Source organism: Acanthaster planci, linkage group LG19 (assembly GCF_054643075.1).
Source record: "Acanthaster planci isolate LZ-2023a linkage group LG19, COTS_SCS, whole genome shotgun sequence".
Classification (NCBI taxonomy): Eukaryota; Metazoa; Echinodermata; class Asteroidea; order Valvatida; family Acanthasteridae; genus Acanthaster; species Acanthaster planci.
Window position 1 is genome coordinate 11,450,912 of NC_141795.1, and position 13,738 is coordinate 11,464,649.

The 13,738-nt window shown below is 38.3% G+C and overlaps 1 protein-coding gene across 6 annotated transcripts in view; it reads left to right on the top strand.

Moving 5' to 3' along the window:
• Positions 1-13,738, top strand: part of LOC110988144 (broad substrate specificity ATP-binding cassette transporter ABCG2-like) — an 88,477-nt gene that overhangs the window by 55,645 nt on the left and 19,094 nt on the right. For all 6 annotated transcript variants that reach the window (XM_022251404.2, XM_022251410.2, XM_022251403.2 and 3 more), the window contains 7 exons: positions 702-808; positions 1,052-1,111; positions 2,026-2,140; positions 7,041-7,193; positions 8,364-8,521; positions 9,765-9,916; positions 11,575-11,697. In XM_022251404.2, coding sequence (XP_022107096.2) covers positions 702-808; positions 1,052-1,111; positions 2,026-2,140; positions 7,041-7,193; positions 8,364-8,521; positions 9,765-9,916; positions 11,575-11,697 — 868 coding nt within the window. The remainder of the gene's footprint in view (positions 1-701; positions 809-1,051; positions 1,112-2,025; positions 2,141-7,040; positions 7,194-8,363; positions 8,522-9,764; positions 9,917-11,574; positions 11,698-13,738) is intronic.

Consider the following 13,738-nt stretch of genomic DNA (forward strand, 5'->3'; position numbering starts at 1 on the left):
TCAGTTATGTGCATGTAAGTCTAACAATCATTTTGCCTTCAATTTTATGAAAATTTGACATACTGTCCTCACAAGTGTCCATTACTGCTGAAATGTCAGCTAACAATGTTAACTTTTCCCATTAATGTGGTCAGTGCACGCAGGCTGACATACCATACTTCAAGGCATGAACTACTGGTATAAATGACCATGCAACAAAAGCCCATGTTAGACTTCATTCCAACTTCACAAGCATAATAACAATGACATGAATAAAAGCAGAGTATTAATAAGGTGCGTAGTATCTTACTGCGCTGTAATTCAAAGGTGGGATATAATATCATACTCGTATTGAAGTCTTTATATGCTGTAGCACAAGTTTTTAAAAATGATATGCAGCAGCCATGAGGAGGGTTCCATCCCCTGGCTTTGAGATGGTCCGAAACAACGTGAAGCTAGCTCTTTTGGGGTTTATCAAAATTTGTTATTCAAGTTGTGCAGTTTGTAAGCTTGATTTCAGATGCACAGCTTAAATAAGTTTGTAAGTGATATGCTGGAATGTATGTACATTTTGCTTCTATGTTGAGACCTGTACATGTACAGTATACCATTCATGTACTTGTACATAAGGCTCTCAAAACTAAGTACAGTATGCATTCATGTACCGGTACATGATTTCATTACTCTCAATATGAAACAGCTTTTCTTTTTTTTTTGTCCAGGATCTGCAGGTATGTGGTTCAACCATATCCTTCCATAACATCAACTACAAAGTGGATATCAAAGTGAACAAGAGAAAAGTAACGAAATGCATCTTGAGGGATATCACGTAAGTCTGCAGTACATATTGTTTATCGTCTTCTTTTACATTTTGGCATCTACATGTACAGTATAGATCAAATAGTTTCTTTGTAGAATCATCAACCTTGACAATAAACATAAGCAGCAAATATCCCTCAAAACTTGTACTACATGCTTTCAATCTGTAAGCTTTCTCTTTCCTGTTTATTTCTGGGTTTTTTTTGAGGGAAATTTAAGTTCTTATCCTGCTTTCAATACTTTGCACCTTTAGTGGAGTGTTCCAGCCAGGAATGAATGCAATTCTGGGTCCAACAGGGAGTGGAAAAACATCGTAAGTTATACGGTACATTACATAAGAATATGTAAATATACGGTAGATGGGACACAGTACAGTGGTATTCTAAAAAGAATACATAATGTCAGCAGAAAAAGTGTGAATTGATTATGAAAACTGCTTACAGATATGGTTAGTTTCACAGTAAGTGAGATTTTTTGTTCCATGGTTCTCATATGGAGAAAAAGATTTCAATTTTTCAAGTGCTTTCCTCAAAGAAATGCATGTACCAGTATGTACATGTACATGTATGGTAATTGTATGGTATCATTGACAGTGTACCAGCAAAAGCAGTTAAGTCAATTCAGAAGCTTGCTTTGAAAATGGGCACTATTACTGGTACTAACAAGAAATGTAATGGCAAACACCTACTGTGCCAAGTCAGCAACTTCTCATAAATCACTGGTGTGTGAATTCCTAGGGTTTTTGTAACTGGATTAGCTAGTGCCTGCCATTTCATCCTCAAGGGATTAACAAAAGGACATGACCATATTCAGTTACACTCAGCTGTCTCAATAACGACTTAATTTATTGGAATTGAAAGTATTGTCAAGGATTCGTTGATATCTTTTGGTTTAACTGTAAGCAGTTACTTGTGCAAGGATTGGTCAGTATAGTCCTACACTCTTGTTAATACCTGCTGAAGTATTTAATCTGAAAATTATCCTACAGGCTTGAGCTGGCCATCTGGTACTGTTCTGTGATCGAGGAACAGAACCAGTAAGAGTTCTTGGTGAGGATTAGTTGTAAATTGACCAAATATTTTCCCTTCTCCTGGTGTCACAATCTACTGTAAATAACAAACATAATAAACTACGTCCCATTGACCCATATTCCTACTGAGTCAGGGACGTCCACTACAAGATATCTTTATTTTTTCCTTCCCTGATCTGCTTTTTTTTATTTGACAGGCTCTTAGACATTTTGGCTAGACGGAAGGATCCCCGGGGATTAACTGGTACTGTATTGGTAGATGGTGCCCCACAGCCGTCAAACTTCAAGTGTGTGTCTGGCTATGTTGTCCAGGTACTGGGTCCCTTCTCCATGATTGATTGCTCTGTTTGTTTTTCTAGGGTGATTAATTTGTTTTTTCACAGGAGGAACTTGTTTATTGGGAAAGTGTGTAAAAAAGGCAGCAAAAACTAGATATGAGTGTTGAATTATAGAAGTTGGAATTGCAGCATTTTTTTTTTAATATGAAGTTTTTACCTAGAGCGTTGAAAATAATCATTATCACTGTTCTCAACATTACAGGCCATGTTGGCATGGTGCCAAGTGTATTGGACTTACATGTAATTGGTCAGAGTTTCCTTATGTTCAACACCATATTGCAGATGCCTTCATGTACATGTATAATCACCATATATAATCACATTCCTTTCTCAATCAAAATTCACACTTCCGCTACATTCTTCCATGATTGAGTAATCTCACAGATATAAGTAAGCTGTTCGCACTTCTAGTTGTGTGGAAAAAAATGCCTGAATACCGGGCACACAATAACATCAAGTTTGGACACTGCAAATGCTTGTGGTGTGATAAGTTGTTGGAAGTATGATGTTGGAGGCTTAAAGGACATAAAGTACGGCACTTAAAAGAAGAGAACAGAAATATTAAAGGTACCGGTACTTTACATGTATGTTGTTGGAGTCGGCTGACACGGAACTCCTTACTTGTGCTTGATGTACATATTATGCATAAAGTAAGATGTATGTACATGTACATGAACACTGTTGTACAGTATATTATATGCATACATGTATGTGCATGTGTTAAAGGGGATGGACCGTGCTCGGAAGATTTCTTGTAAAACATGCATCAACGCATAAAACAAACATATATTTAAGAAGAAAACACATCTGAATAATTTCAAAATGCACAGAAATTTGTTAAAATTATAGTTTTCAGTTTCACGACCCTATTTCACTCTCATCTCAGAGCAAAAGCTAAACAACAGCCTTCGGGTACAGAAAGTTGTCTGAAGAAATTCCCTGGAATTGTGACATCACAGGACGGAGTCCTTTATCCGGCGACTGTTTAATGTTATGCAACGATGCGTCGACATGTACATAATGTAGTAGTAGCATTAGTGATAGCGTGTGCCATCATGTCAGACTCAAGCAACGTTAATTCCAGCTTTGATACTTTTTCCAATCATGACAGCAGTCAGTTGTCATGTTCGTCTTATTCATTTGACGAAGAAAGCGACATTGAAGGAGCTGATGAGGCACAATATTGCCTTATCAGTTCAAACCAGAATACACTCAGGAAGAGATTTTGCAACTCGAGGCTGTTAGCCATGGGCATGGCGTTGACTTGATCTATGGCAAAGCATTGACTGGTCATGATTTTTTCCTGCACCATTATAAAAATTTGTCTTTCTGAAAAGACGTAATTGTCCTACCATTGGCTATTCAAAAGCTGTATAGTAGAAGTAGTTCTTGTATGGTTATAGGCTAGCCTACATGTACTTCGTCAAAGTTTATGTTCCATTCCGACAATTTGTTTTCACTGTGTACTACAAGTCACTTGCTTGGCATGACCGTGCGGCATTAATTGCACTGGAAAAAGTTCACGTGCGCCAGTACAATATAGTCCCATTTTACATCGTGTAGTACATACATGGGTGTATACGTGTCAGTAATGATACGTGTATATAAACGTGCACATGCATTTTGGAATTTTGAGTCCTCGTAAAAATCTGATCGTGTGTTATCCACAAATCTAACCCGCAAATGCTGGTGTGAAAAGTTGCTTGGGAAGATATAAAAACTGCTTTGATTGCGACAACAGCCTCTGACAACAGAGTTTATCAGCATTCTTTCGAAATTCACAATTCACGATAGAAATTATTACACATGTACGGCTTGATGCAAAACAAAATTAACGCAATGCGTCAAGTTGTCCAATAGTTTTGCCCTGTGTTAAGAGAAGGACATAGGAAACAAGATCAAATTGTTTTGTGCCCGGCAGAAGGGCGTCAGCGCTTATGCCCTTTTGCCAGGAAGCATGATCACTGCAAACTGTTTGTGGCAAAAGGACGAAAGTATGCAACTATTGTATTTTAATGAAATGTGAAGATTTCTTGGCAAAAAGTAAAAAAAAAATGCCCAAGTCTTTTAATAAGTTGTTCAAAGATTGCTTTTTGTACAGCTCAGGTTGATTTTGTATAAATTATATCTGTTTTTACTAAATAAAGAGAGTGTATTTCTTACTTCCTTTTGCCAGGAACATTTTTTCTGCTGTGATCCTGCTTCGCTGCAAAAGGGCCTAAGTGCACTTATGCCCTTCTGCCGGGCACCCGACGAAATGTGGTTGACTTGACACATACGAGTTACGTACTCGACTACGCGCCAGAGCAGAGAATATTATTCTTGCGCGGACCTATCAACTGTCTTACCAGAACTACCGGTATGCGTTCTTGTCTGGAAAGTTGATTCCGTCCAATGGTGTCACATTTTCGCCAAGATTTGTCTGCTGCTCTCATTAACCGATTTCAATAAGTTTTTGTGAAGAGCCCAGGCGGAGAATGAAAAATGCACATAGAAAAATGCCAATTTTTGCTGATTTAATGAGATAAAAGAGGAGTTAATGCAATTTATTTTATATAAGACAGTTGAAAACCATCATATGACGTCAATTTAACCCTACATGGCCGATCCCCTTTAATGCAGCGAAACTTGGATGCCATTTACGTACCAGTAGGTGCATGACATGTACATGTACGTGTGGTATACATGTATGTGTATACATGTACAGTAACCGAAGTTTTTGGATTTGTTGTTGTGGTCCAGTCTACCATTGTACTGTGACTAGTACAACTGATTACATGCACAGTGTTTCCCTCAGGAATTTCTTTAAGCATAGTGGGTCTGGGTCAGGAAAAGGCTGAGTGAGGGGGGGGGATATTCCGCTCACAGATTTGGCTCACAGATTGCAAATGAATGTGGAAATTCTCATTAACATAAAAACAACAGTTGTCATTACAGCTCATACCTGTCATGAGCAATTGTCCAAGTTGATAGTTGGTTAAGACTCTTGCATGGTTAAAAGCAATACAAATCCTATTTCATTGGCCCTTTAATTATTTTACATAATTGATATTCTATTTTTGTACATGGTGGTTCATGGTGATAGTCAAGTCTGAAAGTGTATTTTTATCTCTAAGATAAATAAGGCTCAGACATACAAAATACTTTAAGAAAACAGTTGTGTGATAAATGTAAAACTTATAGGCCTCGCGGGAATTATAGAAAAAAGGAAAAATGAGATTATCTTTCATTGTCAAAAATAAAATTGCAAAAGGTTGAACATATGTCAATATTTCAACATGATATGTGTGAGTATTTAGCTGCAAAATTTTGATGACGTCAATTTCGCATTCGTTAACTTTTGTTAACTTACTGCAGCGGATACTTGTGATATAGTATATTGTCCGGCGCACCAACGACGTTTAGACTTCATCCAAGTCGGTAGACAGTCATGAAAAAAACACATGAGTTTAGGCTGATTGTATTTTGCGTGAAATTGAGTGCGAAGCATGGTGCACTAGTAACACTAGAAGACCTGTTATGTGTCTGTTGTTTATATCACAACATTCGCTCGCTTTTTCTATTCCAAAAGAACGATGCGCCATGTTCAGTTAATGTACGTGTGCATGCACATGTACATGTATGTGCGTACTTGTGTGTCCAGCTGGCTGCCTGTACTGCGCGGCCGTCACTTACAGCGTCGTGTTTAGAAAATTAAATATTTTTGTAGCAAGCGTTAAAGGTAATTTAATGGCACCATTTTAAGCATAGGGTTCAATTTTAAAGTGTAGCAGTAAAAAATAAAGCCTAGCGGCCAGTCAAATATTCTAGCGGCAATTCGGTAAAGCGTAGCAGTGCCGCTATGCTATAACGCTTTGGGGGAAACACTGATGCACATGCAGCTTGAAAACTGACCAACATCCTTGGCTGTGCATTTATCTCAGTGCCTCAGACACTTTGAAGGAGATCTGGATTGGTGATAATGTGACAACATTATCTGCTCATGGAAGACTACACCAATTGGGGTAGGGGATGAAATGAATTCTCAGATCATCATCCTTGCACTGCATCTTATTCTTTCATCCCATGTACAGCCCTACATGTACACGTACATGTACTTGTGTGTGTATGCAAGATGTACAGAAGTTTCATTGACTGCATTCATCCTTACTGTACATGAATGTGCTTTGCAGGATGTACATGTAATTTGAACATCACAGTCTACTGCCTGCAACCTATGCAGATTACCAATACATCAGATCCTGTCACCAGTTTTAGAAAATTTGTTCAATTACAGAACCCCAATTCAAAAGTTTATGGTCCAAGTGTAACAGTATAAGGTGCAAAGTATTTTGAATTGTGTACATTTATCATTCAAAGGGGCTAAAAGACTATTATTCCTTCTTATTGGGGCTCACAACATTGCACATCTGAACATTCCTCAAACCGTCTCGGCTCCCTGAGGAGTATGCAGTCTGATGCTACCATTTCAGATGCAGATACCTAAAACACACTGACCGTATCTACGTGTCTCATGCTCATGGTACACTTTTACATGTAACCTGGACCACTAGGCTACATGCCCATGATATACATCATACAGTGGAACTTTTAAAATTCAGTTTGTAAACCTAAGACTTACATTGACTCATTATTGTGTAACTTAGCGTAGTCACTTGAGGTACTTGAAGTTTTGGCGAAGAAGTCAAAAGTGGAAGATTTCACAAACTTGCCTTGATCAGCCTATCATTTGTCAACCACCAAAGACAAAGGCATTTTTCAAAATGTTGAACTGAACTGACTCAGACTGTTTTTCTGAAGCTGGACACAGAGTCATTGTCAATGCTGTTAAAGTAGTTTTCCAAAATCTTTATAATGTCAATAATATTGTACAGGATGATGTTGTCATGGGAACATTGACAGTCCGAGAGAATCTCGCCTTCTCAGCAGCTCTACGTCTGCAGGGTCATGTCAGCCATGAAGAGAGAAAAGAGCGTGTAGAAGATGTGATTATTGAGCTAGGCCTCGCCGATTGTGCTAATTCAAAGGTAGGTACATGTACATGTAACTTCAGCCCTATACATGTAAATTTATCAGCATCAATGTTTGGAACCTCCCCAAATCCTTCACTGTGCAGGAAACCAACCGCATGGTTTTTTTGTGCCAGTATGTTCAGGAGAAATCAAGTCCTGTGCAAACTAAGTTTTGCTTGGCTGTTGACCTTGTCAACATTGCAAAACCCTTTAAAAACCTGAAGGATTTTAAAGGATATGATAAAGTTAGGATCAAAGATGTCGGTGTGGAGGGGCAATTATGCTTCTGTGGTTTTCAGAGAAAGACTTGTTCTAACTACACCATATTTACATGTCAAATGCAAAAAAATATCCTCCAATCAGATTATTCTGTAAAGGTATTGAAACTACGTGTCATAAGAGCTTACCAGTGACAACCCAGGATATTGACTGGAGGAACTTTGTTTTGAATTGATCATACTTACCAACAGGGTATGATAAAAAAAGAAAGGTCAAATACCATGTTGTTTCCTTGAGATCGGTTGCCATGGCAGTAGGTAAGCATTGGTGTGTGACCATACATGTACGTTGCATGTTGCAAACTAGACAGGCATAATTAAATGCAAAATCATCGTAAATTTTTAATCAAATAACATAGCGATCAGTAAAAACTGTGATGGTTTGCCTAAATCCTAAATTTTGCACGGCGCTGCAGTCTGCTTGTATCAATGGTGGACGTACATCAGGAGTGCCCGTTGAATACATTCATTCCATGCATATTAGAGACATCTCTGGGGTGTAATGAAACTTGGCTGAAGGCAGAGTGCATGTAATAATCTATATCAAGATCATCAATCGGGTAAGAAGCTACACGTACATGTACTACTGAGGTTCCAGCACACAGTATCACAGGAAGAAAGATTCTTGTAGTTGGATACATTGGCCTGGATGCCAGTACAGTTACTGTGAGCGTGGTGCCACCTCATTAGTTTCTTCTACATGTAATTCTGCTTGCTGGATTTGTCTGTACGGTATGTATGGCTTGTATTGGAGACCAGCATACTGGTATTTAGTGAATGGAAAGGTGCAAGATCACTCTGCTGTGTGTGGGTTAGTCTGCGACAGACAAGAGAGGCATTTGTAATGATACATGAATATAAAAGCAGTTTTTCACAAATCAGATTTCCCTTTCTTGTCTGTCACTAGGTTGGGACTGAGTTCATCCGGGGGGTCTCTGGTGGGGAGAGGAAGCGGACCAACATTGGTATGGAACTGATCACTAAGCCATCAGTGCTGTTCTTGGATGAACCAACCACTGGCTTGGATGCCAGTACGGCCAATGCTGTTATAATACTCTTGACAAGGTACTGCATTCAGCAAGTGTAACAGAACCTTCAAGTGTAAACTTGCTTTTGTTAACATTGGAGTTGCATGCAAGCGAATGTGTAAAAGTGCATCGGCTATATGTACATGTAGTACACGCAGGCATGGCTAACACGTTTATTCATTCATTTATTTAAACTTATTCATGGTAACCCATTCAACTGCAATTACTTTTCAAATGGCCCTGTTATTAAAAAGAACTCATGGTTGAGCTAAAAAGTAAGTGAAAGTGAAAGGTAACTAAAATATAAACTGTATGTACAACAACCACGTAAAAACAGTAATCAGTCACCCAAAGTAAAGTAACAACTTTGTTACAAAAATAAAAATGTTAAAATGTCAAGCATGTCTTGATCCACCTCAAACAAACATTCAAACACGTTAATCTCTCGTGTTTTGTACACACACAAAATTCAAGAAGTCTGTGGATCAACCTGTCAGCTGTGCATAGTCTGTTGTAATAGCAAAAATTGCTTCGTTAGCACACCTAGAACATTGAACAACACAGAAACATTGTACAAATAGTGTTCAAATCACTATGAGTGACTATCTGTGATGTATAGCTTTATATTAAAAGTTGGCCAATCGGCCCTAAACAAAGGCCCTGGTTTCTGGTCAATGTGCGTCACTGTAGACCTGTGCATCGGCAAAATTATTTTTTTTTTTATTTTGTAAAATGAGTCCAAAAGTTGCCAAACTTGCTTGATCCTTCTACTACGTGTAACATGTTTTAGATGGGGTATGGTTGAGTAATATGTTCAGTAAAGGAGTCCCTCTAGGCCCCCATTTTATTTAGTCATGCACTTTTTTCAGATGACGCCATGTCTGTGTTATACATTTACATCTGGGAACCAGCCAAACGAGGTGGTCTTTAATATGCCCTTTGTACGTGTACATCTACCAGCTGAAAACGCTTTTAAACAGTAAATACCGGTAGTGTGGGGCCAGTCTATTTCTGTGTTGGTAGCAGCGGTATGTATGCATGCAGTGATGGACATTGTGCGTTATATGTACATCATTTCTAGGAATAAAAAAGTGAGGGCAAATAAAAGCTGCATTGCAGCACCACTTTTGGAGCCAGCTGCTGACTGGAAACCGGAGCCTTGGGGGGCCTTATATCTTTCATTTTTTCGAAAGTTACAATTTTAGGTTAATAATTTTTTTTGGAACTTCCGCTTCATAAAAATGCCACTTAACTTGTTTTGGGGGCTGTCCTCTTCCCAGTTTGGCCAAGAGAGGGCGGACTATCATCTTTTCCATTCATCAGCCACGGTTCTCCATATACCGTCTTTTTGACAAGTTGCATCTGCTCAGCAGGGGAGAGACTGTGTACCATGGACCAGTAGAGGATGTCCTTCAGTTCTTTGAATCCATTGGTGGGTGGCTTAATTATACAGGGAGACCCATAAGCATGCAACCGAGCAGTAATATTTTGTATTTTGTAATATTTTGTACATTTATAATGATAACCCTGTCTGGTCAACTCAAGTGCCTGAAAATTTGAAAAAGGCCCAACAACGGATGTATTTTTAATGTACACTGAAATCCTTTAAATGGTGAGAGTAGATGTATTTTGATTAATTTTTACAGATACGTATGTGAATCTTGCCTGACCAGCTTTAATATTGTCTGGTTCAATGCCACACCTGAGTTTGAAACTGCTAAACTCAATTTAGATGATATGCAGACAATTAAAGAGAATAAGGAAGCAGGTTAAAAACATTGTTCAGAATATCTGTCTTCCGGTTAATGATTATTTTGATACGATGCATTCAGGAAAAAGGTCGATATCAGTACGTGCAAGAACCAACCATTTCAGGGATAGTTTCATGCCATTGACCATACAGGTTTTAACAATGAGAATTTTTATGTATAAAATGTGTATACAAATTAACTGTTCATAGAATAGTTTTATTCCCTTGCTGCAGTGGTTTTAATAACTAGGTTTTAAATTTATAAATGTGCCAGAGTAATTGTTGTAATTGTAAAAGTGTGTTCAGTGTTTTGATTTAAGTGATTTTAGGTGAGCATTGTCTAACGTGTGTATAGTTGTTGTGATCAATTTTTTAAGTACCGGTATGTGTGTTTTAGATTTAATTGTGTATTTACATGTAGATTTATGAAGTGCATTGTTTGCAGGTCCAACATTACAAATTCCTATTATGAGTGGTTTTCATCATGATCATTGGCTGAATAAATCAATTTATCTAATCGATCTAACTGTACTTCACTGTTTCACAAACAAATGTATGCGTTAGGGTTGTGTCGCTACCAACAAAATGACCACTCCCTTGTGACATGGCTCTTTTCAACTGATGATGGGCTGCTTCTGTTTAAGTTGGATTCACCTTGTCTTTTCAATACTCAATTACTGCATGCAGATTCAGTGCAGTTTCAACACCTGTTGGTAGTGCTTCCATTATTGGCAGTCATGGTTTTCCAGTTTTATTGTAAATATGTCAACTTTATTTACAGTCATTAGTTCAAGTGTTTTTTTTATTTCCAGCAGTGTGCAACTGTTGGCAGTGTACAGGCACAAGTACATGTACATACACTGTGTGCACAGTGAATGGGAGAGCCAGCGTCCCACTTACTATGAAATTTGGATAGAACAAACATTTTGGCAACATCCAGCAGACTTGGTACTAATGATAGTCAATCACATGTAGATTAAAATTTTTTCAAGATTCTGATGAGGTCTCCTAGTCAAGATATGCAACACATCAGTGTGCCACTGTTACAATAGTGTATAGTGTAACTGGATTTCACGCTGCACGATTTTTATTCAAGGTCACGGGATATCAATATTGCAAGTTACCAAAACTGTTGCGTTTTGTGATACTTATTCACTTGTGTCATGCAAAACTACATGTTATGGCGTTTTAAACTCAAGAGAGGTCTAGAGTCTAGAGAAAATCCTGCACAAGTGACACCATAAAATTGTTACATTCTACAGAGTTTAGGGCCATGTCTTTTTTAGACTATTGGAAGTTTGATCATAAAGGCTGTTCTTGCGACTGATTTTTTTCTTCAGGCTTTCAGTGTGAGGAACACAACAATCCCCCAGACTTCTTCCTGGATGTCATCAATGGGTACATTGGGTCACCTTCCTTCCTGGAAATGCCAACTCGTTGCTCTTCATTGTCACAGGAAGGAGGTAAGGCGTTATCCAGAAGCTAAAATTCCCGTCATTTTTGGTCCCCCTGAAGGTTGAAAAAGGTGAGATATATCAGCCCACTTCTTTAATAATGCTGGCTGTTGAGAGTCATATATTTGTATGATACATGTATAATTTTTCACAAGCTTGTATGGTACATGTACTTTCCAATATCATGAGGCCCTGCGATGGAGTGATGTGCAGTGGTAAAGTCCAGTTTCAGCACATCACATTAAAAAACTTCCTAGACATTTTGTGTTTGCAAAGCAAATGGGGGATTAAATATATTTAAACTTCCACCACTGAAAACGCTGGGAATGCTTGACTGTTAAACCAATCAGCTGCCCCTGTGAATTTAGTTTGCCAGATCATGTTTACACTTGCTTTCAGTGTAGTGTGGTTATGCACATAAAGCCCAGCCGCATGTATAGTTTGTAAAGCCTGGTTTCCATATGGTTGTTTGTAACACAGACAAAAAAAGGCAAGCTTATTACACTCAAAGAAATGCCCTGTCGTTAATTAATACATGTAATGTCCTATTAATGTACTATTAATGTACTACAAAGGTGATGGGGGGGATGTGTGGGACTCCAAGGGTGAAAGCACAAATACACAAGCTGACCCGTGCGCTGGCCAACCGAGCACACACATCACACACACCCGCAACCATCCCCGAAAATCCAGCACAACCACACAACCTTACACAGCTGTACTTGTGGGGTATTCCCTTTGTTCTCGTGTACAAACCTCCCATATAACACACCAAAATTTTCAAATCACTCCCTTTTGAACCAGATTCACTTTAAAATAATTCATTTTGCGACACATGAATGACACTTGAAAATTCCTCCTTTTTGAGTAAATTTGAAATATCTAGTGTATTTCATGAAATCCTTATTGGGTACCCTCTCAGTACCCTACAAATACCCTATGGGGTACTTCCCATTGTTCCGGTACCCCACAAGCCCCTCTATACACGCGCACCCATACCCAAATACACACAAAAGTCCCAAGTCCAAACATTCCATAGCACATTTATTCCACAACCTAGTCTTTCCTTCACAAAATTTCAACAGCTATGTCAAAAAATTATGCACCGACCAAAAATTATACACAAAAGCCACACAGCTTTTCTGTAAATCAACGACATTAATGACAAAGTCATAGAATTTTTATTTTTTTTTTAATTTTTTTTTTTTTAAATACACGTAAGGGAGAGCAAAAATCCAAAATTAATTTCATCTCCGCGGCACAAATCCATCTTTGAAATAGTTGTTCGCTGTACCCGCTGCTACATCTGATTCGAACCAGCCAGCTGACACCGGCGAGCTTGGTGGTCGAGTGGTTAAGACGTCTGCACTAGTAAGCAGGAGGTTCGAGTCCCACTCGAGTACATGTACGCTTGTGGGTTTTTTCACAAGCCTTCGGGGGCATATACTGAGTATACAGTGTTAAAGATACATGTCGGGCAGGGCAAAAATCCCAAACTAATTTCATCTCCCTGGCGCAAATCCGTCTTTGAAATAGAAATCATAGAACTCTTGCATTTCGAGACAAAACTCCCTAATTTCTATCGCTAAAATATCAAATTGTCCTCCAAATCTATGACAAATTAACACCATTAAATATAATAAAATGCGGATATTCTACAATTGACTGATAACAGGGATCATTCTTAAACTCTACAGAAATAAAGTGAGGAAAGAAATAAAGAAAGGGCAAAAAATGCTCACAAGGTTACCTGTAAAATTGGGGTAGGCAGTGCTGAAAGCCCGCACTGAACAGCAAATACGAAATACGAATTTCAGATCGTGTCAAATAAAAAGTAACAATAAAATCTGAAAAACATTTTGCATGGGCCAAAAACAATTTACAAACATTCATTATATATAATCCTAATAATTAATAAATAAATTTGCCACTAAAGGACCCTAGAAAATATCACCAACCAAAATGGTTATACACGAACTACACGAACGGAGATACATTAAGGTACTTCGTTTGTTTTGTGCAAAGACTCCAATTAGGTAAACACCACACA